The sequence below is a fragment of the Triticum aestivum genome, chromosome 2D (genome assembly GCF_018294505.1).
Source record: "Triticum aestivum cultivar Chinese Spring chromosome 2D, IWGSC CS RefSeq v2.1, whole genome shotgun sequence".
NCBI classification, from domain to species: Eukaryota; Viridiplantae; Streptophyta; class Magnoliopsida; order Poales; family Poaceae; genus Triticum; species Triticum aestivum.
Genome location: NC_057799.1, coordinates 325,612,776 through 325,621,871, shown reverse-complemented (window position 1 = coordinate 325,621,871; position 9,096 = coordinate 325,612,776). Strand labels below are relative to the sequence as shown.

Here is a 9,096-nt window from a genome sequence, read left to right as displayed (position 1 = left end):
GCGGCAACTATCAACGGGTGCAAGTTTTTTAGAAAACATGCAATGCAATGCTCATGATGACATGATGAATGCAACAAACAAAAATAAAACACACGGCGAGCACGAAATATATGAAAGTCTTCTGGAGCGTCGGTCCCGGGGCGTTACAACCTAGCCTTGTGAGTGGGGCCTGGCCGGTGCCAGCCCGCGTGAGGGTGGGCGCTGCCGCCTCCGCCCGGACCGGTGCAGCCACCTCCGCCCGGGCCGCACCGGCAGAAGACGAGCCGGCGAAACCCGGAGAGCCAGACAGACCCAGCCCAGAGACCACCGGCCTCTCGCGCTGGAGGGCGGACGAGACGGAGGGCGGGCTACGAGATCCCACCGAGGCCATGGCCGCGCACAGGGAGGGGGACGGGAAAGTGGACGCCGGCAGGAGGGCTGGACACCGGGGCCGGGTGGCGGCCGGCGGGGGAGAGGGGGCTGCGCGGTCACGCCGCTTCCAAGGACCCTGGTCCTCGTGACCGGTTTACCCACCCACCGGTAAATACCAAATTCAGTTTTCATGAGAATACCAAATTCAGTTGGTAGGAGTATTACCTAAGGGCAAAGTTGTCAAATTCCCTTAATAAAAATCCAAAAAAGAAGAGGATGGAATCAAACCTCAACACCTTTACCCTCCGCACGTTAGCAAATTGCGAATTGCGATTGCGGCGCACCACACGACCACAACAACCCCTCTTCCTCCTCCCTCTCTCTTCGCACTAACCAATCCGAGTACAACTCGCCGTACTCGCACGCACACATAGGCAGATCCAATCCGACTGTACAAAAGCGCCGCCGTCCGCCGCTCACGTGGAAGAGGGAGAGGGAGCAGCGGAGAGGAGAAGGTAACACTCGCTTCTGCTGCTGCTACTACTACTACTTCTTCTTCCCTTAGTTAGATTCTAGTGGATTCATGTTGTTAGATTTGGTTTTGCGGTCTCATGATCTCTGCTCGACCATACATGCTAGATAGATTCGCGCTGTTTCTCGGTTCGTCTGGCCGTGCCCCGTTCTTGATTTCAGTTGCGGATTCCCGTTCCTTGATTTGGTTTCCTCGAAGCAAAGAACACTGGAAGGATCCATATCGAATTGGATTCGACACGAATCTATGGCCTGGCTACTCGAATCTAATCGCGTTGTAGTGGAAGCTAGCTGTACGGTGGCTTAATAATGGATAGAATTGCGACGCTGTTTTGATTCATTATCTTGATTTAATCTCAGATGTTTAAAAATAGCTGCACTGAGCATAATACTACTACTACTTCCCACCATCGTTACCAGTTTTTTCATCAGATTACAAAAGGCTCATTAATAATGATTAGCAGTGCAAAAGTTGTATCTTTCGGCTGTAAAATACAGTGAAAGGACATTGACGTGTCAGCTGCTGTCTCGTGCAAATCGTGACATCAGAACGGGGATACAGGAAAAAATGCCCTTCGCTTGCTTCCCCCTTCACGGGAGGAGAGAAAGTGTGGTGTGAGGGACTCCCGAGGTTGAGGTGTAGGATCTCTCGAATCTCAATAATTGTGATCGGACTCAGGGACATCAAAAACCCTTTCGGTTTGGATCTTGCCCCTTCTGTTGCAACTTGCAAGGTACTAGTATATATTGGCAATAACTGTGGAGTCTATCAACTTAGGTTTGCTTGCACTTGTTATGATCTCAGTCGAACAGCAGTGGTATGCATATGCTTTGTTCTTGCATGGAACTAAATATTTTGTACAGTACCTGTTTTCAGTTTCTGGTTAATCTAGGCCGTGACGAGTAAGGAACAATTCTCCTTAGTAATTGTGTACATCAACAATTAATGGTTGCTTTTTGACTGAAAAGATAACTGCAAACAGTTTGGCCTTTTGCTGTATATATATGCTTAACATGCTAAAACCTTGGAACATTTCAAGTCAAGATTTCACATGTTTGGTATGATGCGTGCCAGATTGCTCACACTCTTCTTGTTTCTGCAGGATTTCCACGATTACATGCAACCTCCTGGAATAGTCTAGTTCCTAAATCCTTCTTCCATTCTGGCAGATATCAAGAGATCATTCAGGTCTCGCACCTCTGAGTGGGTGTGGATTTGCAACAATTCTGCAATCAACTTATTGCTGCCTCTGGGAGTAATCCCATCATACATCTGGAGATTACGGCGAGCACTGGAGGGACTTTTTGTTGATTACGGTTAATTGAGGACAGCAGCTGAGATGTAACAATTTTTTTGAGCTGAGCTCTCTTCCAAGACAGGCCTGTGATTTAGCAATGTGATTGGATCAACTCTGTTTTTGGATCTGGTGTTAGCTCAGTTGACACTAGAGTTGACTTATGGTTAGGTTTTTATGCTTTTCATCCTCTACTACACAACAGAAACCAAAGGTATGGAAAATAGCTGATGTATTTTGAATAGTTTCCAATTGTATTCTTTGTTTGAGCTGACAACTAATCATTTCCCAAATATCTTTGTTCCCCTTTTGTACTTTAGGAGGTCTTTCTGCTAGCAGATAAGACCATGCTCACTGTTTCAAAGAAAGATTCTCAGGAACAAACAGTGAAGTTCACTGCTGGATCAGTGAGCCCGAAGCAGATGGCGGATGAAAATAACCATTCAGTTGCTAGTGGGCAGTATGATATTAACTCATCATCTCACCAAGAATGCTGGAGATCTGATGAGTGGAATAGACATGCATGCTCTGATGATGACAAGGAGGAGAAAGTTGGGCACCTACAGAAGAGCCAGTCTCTTGGGAACATGCTTCAAGAGGATTGTGATCATCATGGCAGTGAAGGTACTGACTGTGATATTACAGACCATGATTACAGAAGCCATTGCTCTGGTTTCAAGAGCAATACAGATGTTGAAGAATCCACCAGGTTAGGCAGCAAGAACAACCAGAATGTTTTTGATGCCTCATCTGACCTAATCAGTCATGGTGTTTATGAACCTTCAGTTGATCATGCCGCTGACTCTGACAGGCATCACTCTTATGACCATAGCAAATTTCCAAGGTCACAATCTGCTATATTTCAGAATAATTCTGATAGTGACCGAGAAGGTTCTGTTGATTCTGAGAGACTAGGCCCCCGTTGCAGATCTTTTGAGGATTTATGTTCAATGGACGGTGAAAAGGTTGATTACTTGAGTGGCGATGAAACAAATCGGTCGAAATCAAATTTGCCTGTGCTTTGTGCTGGACCTTCTTCGCCAGGTATCTCTGAAACATTAGACTTGGAGGATGGTTCAGGAGGTCGCTCTGATGCTGCTGAAGATGGCCAACGGTCCTCTGCAAGTATAGATGGAAAGTTTGTGAGGGATGGGATGCTAAGTCATGACTACTGGGATGGCAAATATATTGCTGCTGATAACTCAGCTCATCAAGTTGCCGCTTGCTCTGCGGATTCAGGGCATTATTGTGTTATCAATGGTGCTTTAAATCAAGAGAGGGAAGAGAAATTGTGGAACCGAAATAGCGGTCTCGACCACGAGTCACTTGGCATTGACATGCCTAATTTGAAGAACCTGTCTGACTTGAAGGATATTAGTGAGGAAGCTGAACACAACGAAACTGGAATGAATGGTGATCAGCATTTTGACGAGGACCCAAATGAACTTAGTCCAAGAGCTTACAGCATTAAAAGGATCGAGGATTGGATCAGCCAAATTGATATTGACAGTGACATCATTGTGGAGGAGCAGGGAGAAAGTTCAAGTTCTGCATCAACAAAATATAGCGATCCGGTGATCAGCGTTTCTGCTGTGCGCCCTGATGCTAAAAGTCCTCTTGGCATGGAGATAGCTTACACTTATATTTCAAAATTGACTCCTGTTTCTTCATCCGCACAATTGCCAAACCTTGGTTTGGTTGCAATCCCAAGACTGAGCGCGTTCTCAGGCCTACGGCTGTTGAACTTATCAGGGAACTCAATAGGTGAGTTTTCTTCCTATAATTAAGCAGATTAATTATAGCTATTATTGGAATATTCATTTGTTTCAGGAGATAATACTATCAATTTCTCTAACACCTGGGGTTTTCTGCACAGTGCGCATAACTGCTGGAGCTCTTCCGAAAGGTCTTCACATGTTAAGCCTGTCGAACAATAATATCTCGATTATTGAAGGCCTTAGAGAACTAACACGCTTACGTTTGCTGGACATAAGCTATAATAGGATCTCTAGAATTGGCCATGGTATGGATTTCAACAGCTTTTACTTTCTCCTTATGAAATATGCTTAGTTTATGGAGAACTGAGCGCTAGCTTAGTGCTTGAGGCACTGTCTGGTGCTCTGGGCTTGCATGGTTCTGCCACCAATACTAGTTAATATGTAGGCTGTCCTTATAATAAATTTAATCATGTTTCCCATCAGTATCCTCTGAACAGAGAAATCACTATGCTCCATGGTCCTTGTTATATTCAATGTTTTGAAGAGGAAAATACAGTCCAGTGCATAACATGGAAGGGTTCATTCTTAATAAAATTGCACCATACTCTTGCAGTTAATGAAAGTATAAAACGAATAGATTTGCTTGCTTCTCATTGATGTATGTTTTGGGACACCTTTTAGGTTTGGCTTCATGTTCTTCTTTGAAGGAGTTATATCTGGCTGGTAACAAGATCAGTGAGGTAGATGGCCTTCACCGCCTTCTGAAGCTAAAAGTTCTGGACTTGCGCCACAACAAGATCTCTACATCCAAGGGCCTTGGTCAACTGGCTGCGAACTACAATTCCCTCGAAGCCATCAACCTAGATGGCAACCCGGCACAGAAGAACGTAGGTGACCAGCACCTGAAGAAGTACCTGTTAGGTCTCTTGCCAAACCTTGCTGTGTACAACAAGCAGCCTGTAAGAGCAACTGGCTCAAAAGAGGTCTCGGACCGTCACACACGCAAGATCTCTTCTTCCCATCGTTCTGACCGCAGTTCCAGATCGGACCGCAAATCTTCCAGGTTGGTGGCTGGCACATCTTCACGGCATGCCCGTCCTGCACATACTTCAGGCCCTTTGGTGAAGCAGTTGAGGTCCCGGAACATGCCAATGGCGGCGCTGGGCTCTAGACCAGTGGAATATGCAGGTGCTGGAGTTCCAGCGAAGCAAATTCAGCTGGAGGAAAAATCGCAGTGAGATCATCCGAGCAAAGCTGCCTAGCCAGCCAAGGCTCTTGAACAAGGATGTTGCAAGTTTTCCTGTTAAGTTTGTAAAATAATTAAGCTCAAACAGTATGGTGAAGAGCACTTTTCTTATACTGCTAAAGACATGTATTTTTTTTAGTCATAGTACTACGTGGCAGTGTTTTTGAATAAGAGTACACAGGAATGTTGTAAGACAAAACACAAATACCTCTGAATTGAATTGGTACCGTCAGTCGGATGTTTTTGTCTAGCGTGTTTTGGTTTGGCTGTTGCTGCAAGCTGAAACCTGAAAGTAGTTTTAAGTTCCCTTTTCCTACCCAAAATCAGGCTGGGGAATCATTTTGCACAGGAAAATACTTTAGAGCATCTCTAGCAGACCCTGCAAAATCCTGACCCGTATAAGTCTTTTACAGTTCGCGAAAAAGGGTATATGCAGGCCGGCGCGGGCGAGGACAGACTCAGACCCTGTATAATCAACCCGTAAAAATATATATTCTCCAAATATACCGAGCAGACCCAGAGCTAGCTCTTTTTTTAGTTGTCCTCTTCCTCGCGTCAATCCGGCGGACAGATGGACGAGGGAAAACGCGAGGCGAGAATGGCACGGGCAGAGGCCAGGACGGCCGGGGCAAGCGCGGTGCGCGCGGAGGCCAGGGCTGCCGGGGCGGCGCGAGCGGCGGCCGGATCGAACAGCCGGGTCGAGCTAGCTAGCTCTTCGAATGGATTGAGCTGCTAGCTAGCTAGCTAGCTCTGTTCGAATGGATTGAGCTAGCTAGCTCCGTTCGAGAGCCGTGGAGCCACGGGCGAGCGCGGCGGCCGGGACGGAGGGCCGGCTGGCTATCGGCCGGGCGGCGGACGAGCGCGGCGGCCGGGAGGCGGACGGGTGCGGCGGCCGGCGAGCTTCATGGCGTTGGCGGGAGCAAAGATTCCTCAAAAGTCAACGTTGACCGGTATGCAGGGCCCTGTCAAAGTTGCCCTCAAAACTGTATATATGAGGGTTTCGCGTTCGCGTTTACAGGACCCCTTAAAATTTTTTAAGAGTCGGACGATTTTGCGGGGTCTGTTCGGACTCGTTTTTTCGACTGAAACTGTAAAAAACGGTTATTTTGCGGGTTTGACCACTTATACGGGGTCTGCTAGAGATGCTCTTATAGGCACCCACGTGGTTGAGATAATTCTTCAAGCGGCGAATACTTGCACTATTCCTTCAGGGTGGAGCGAGACTGCAATTATGATGATTCCTAAAATAAATTCTCCAAAGAAGGTTACTCAGTTTAAGCCAATTAGTTTGTGTAATGTGGTCTACAAGGGCAAGGGGCTACACGATTGAAATTAATCTTACATGAGGTATTAGTAGCTCTACTTAAAGTGATTTTGTCCTGGGAGAATGATTACCAACTAGTGGCCTATGAGTGCTATCACACAATTAAAAATAAGAGAAAAGGTAAGGAGGGTTTGTGTGCTATTAAGGTGGACATGTATAAAGCCTATGATCGTGTTGAGTGGATTTTCTGAAGAAAATTATGTTAAAGCTCGGTTTTCATAAAAGTTTGGTTAACTCAATTATGCCATGCATATCAACTTTAGAGTGTCGAGTCCGGTTTAATTGGGAAGAAAGGAAAAGTTTTAAGCATACGAGGGGATTCTTTATTTTCACGTTGGTTCTTGTTATGCACGAATGCACATAGGGTTTGTTGCAATAGTGAAATTCAAAATACTGGATAGCCAAGACATTAAATCAAAATTAAGGTGACATAAACAAGAGTATCAAACACTTGCATCATCATTAATACCAATATCGATTTGGTTTACTAACTTATTGCTAGAGGTCACCATGTTGACGTTATTGGTGGCCGTTTTCCCTCTACGGTCTGCATGTTGTGGGCATTCCTTGAAGAAGTGTCTGAGCTTTCCACAGGCGTAGCACTCTATCTCAGTCTTGTCATCTTCTTCTTCTTGAAAGTACTCCCTCCGTTCCATAATATAAGAACGTTTTTAACACTACACGAATAGTAGTAGTCTTGACTCGTGTTGGGCATAAAACCCGAATAGCCTGCACTATATTGGGTAGCAGATCTGAAAATCCGAATTTAATACGGGTAATTCGCGTAAAAGGCCACGGTACCCGAATTACACGAATAGCCCGAACTAATTAGTCAGGCAAGTAAAACATGCCGTACACTTGCGCAAAGAAGGCCCAACCCAGAAGGCCATCGCTAGCCCTCGGCCCCTGCAAGCAAACCTAAGTTGCATGCGTCCCCAACTCCTCCAAATCCGAGCGCCCCCTTCCTATTCCTAGTCCCCACACCACGACGCCACCCCACCCCACAACGCCACCCCATTAGCACCGGCGTACTGTGGTCCGTCGCCGGTCCGCATCTGCTCCGCCGTGACAAGCAAGCCTGGAGGCTGCGTTCAGCCGGGCGACGGCGCTAGGCCACTGGCCATCATCCATCTCATCTCATCTTCCCCAACGGCACCTCCTCGACGCAACACCACTTGCCCGCCGACCTGCATGACGTGACTCCCAACGACCGGCGTTCCCCATCTCATTCCACTGTTGCACGTCCAAATCGCTGCCTATAGTCTTGCACCGCCAACGCCGGCCACCAAATTGCAGTCCATCTCATTCCACTATTGTTGGCACTTTTCTTCACTGCTTACTACTTCGGGTAGTACGGGTATTACCTGAACCCGAACCCGAATTTGCATTTAGCAAATTTTCTGCACAAATTTCGGGTATTATTTTTGGAAACCCAAAATATTTTTTACCCGAATTACCCGACCCGATTTTGCAGGTAAACCTGAACGCCCATCGTGAGTCTTGACAGGCTTGTGAGAATAGGCTTGTCCTTTACTTTGTTCTTGTTATGTCAGTATCTATGCATCATATTGGCGCTAGGATGAAACTGTTGGAAATGTGCCCTAGAGGCAATAATAAATGGTTATTATTATATTTCTGTGTTCATGATAATAGTCTTTTATTCATGCTATAATTGTATTGTCCGGAAATCGTAATACATGTGTGAATACATAGACCACAACCTGTCCCTAGTAAGCCTCTAGTTGACTAGCTCGTTGATCAACAGATAGTCATGGTTTCCTGACTATGGACATAGGATGTCATTGATAACGGGATCACATCATTAGGAGAATGATGTGATGGACAAGACCCAACTTAAGCATAGCATAAAAGATCGTGTAGTTTCGTTTGCTAGAGCTTTTCCAATGTCAAGTATCTTTTCCTTAGACCATGAGATCGTGCAACTCCCGGATACCGTAGGAGTGCTTTGGGTGTGCCAAACGTCACAACGTAACTGGGTGACTATAAAGGTGCATTACGGGTATCTCCGAAAGTATCTGTTGGGTTGGCACGGATCGAGACTGGGATTTGTCACTCCGTGTAAACGGAGAGGTATCTCTGGGCCCACTCGGTAATGCATCATCATAATGAGCTCAATGTGACTAAGGCGTTAGTCACGGGATCATGCATTGCGGTACGAGTAAAGAGACTTGCCGGTAACGAGATTGAACTAGGTATTGGGATACCGACGATCGAATCTCGGGCAAGTAACATACCGATTGACAAAGGGAATTGCATACGGATTGATTGAATCCTCGACACCGTGGTTCACCCGATGATATCATCGTGGAACATGTGGGAGCCAACATGGGTATCCAGATCCCGCTGTTGGTTATTGACCGGAGAGGCGTCTCGGTCATGTCTGCATGTCTCCCGAACCCGTAGGGTCTACACACTTAAGGTCCGGTGATGCTAGGGTTGTAGAGATATATGTATGCGGAAACCCGAAAGTTGTTCGGAGTCCCGGATGAGATCCCGGACGTCACGAGAGGTTCCGGAATGGTCCGGAGGTAAAGATTTATATATGGGAAGTCTTATTTTGGTCGCCGGAAAAGTTTCGCGCTTTATCGGTATTGTACCGGGAGTGCCGAA

At 46.4% G+C, this 9,096-nt stretch overlaps 1 protein-coding gene across 1 annotated transcript; it reads left to right on the top strand.

The window, feature by feature from the left end:
* The first annotated feature begins 609 nt into the window (after positions 1 to 609).
* On the top strand, positions 610 to 5,385 carry LOC123052967 (uncharacterized). The gene is made up of 5 exons (XM_044476338.1): positions 610 to 866; positions 1,986 to 2,391; positions 2,498 to 3,941; positions 4,054 to 4,200; positions 4,577 to 5,385. The coding sequence occupies exons 2-5, from the start codon at positions 2,341 to 2,343 to the stop codon at positions 5,131 to 5,133; spliced, it is 2,199 nt and encodes a 732-aa protein (XP_044332273.1). The 5' UTR covers positions 610 to 866; positions 1,986 to 2,340; the 3' UTR covers positions 5,134 to 5,385.
* The last annotated feature ends 3,711 nt before the right edge of the window (positions 5,386 to 9,096 follow it).

What these genes read in the sequence shown, in the direction of transcription:
- LOC123052967 (XM_044476338.1), top strand. Translation starts at nt 2,341, where the DNA reads ATGGTTAGGTTTTTATGCTTTTCATCCTCTACTACACAACAGAAACCA. An exon ending in CTACACAACAGAAACCAAAG is followed by an intron (nt 2,392 to 2,497) that starts GTATGGAAAATA and finishes TTTGTACTTTAG; the next exon opens with GAGGTCTTTCTGCTAGCAGA. An exon ending in GATCTCTAGAATTGGCCATG is followed by an intron (nt 4,201 to 4,576) that starts GTATGGATTTCA and finishes GACACCTTTTAG; the next exon opens with GTTTGGCTTCATGTTCTTCT.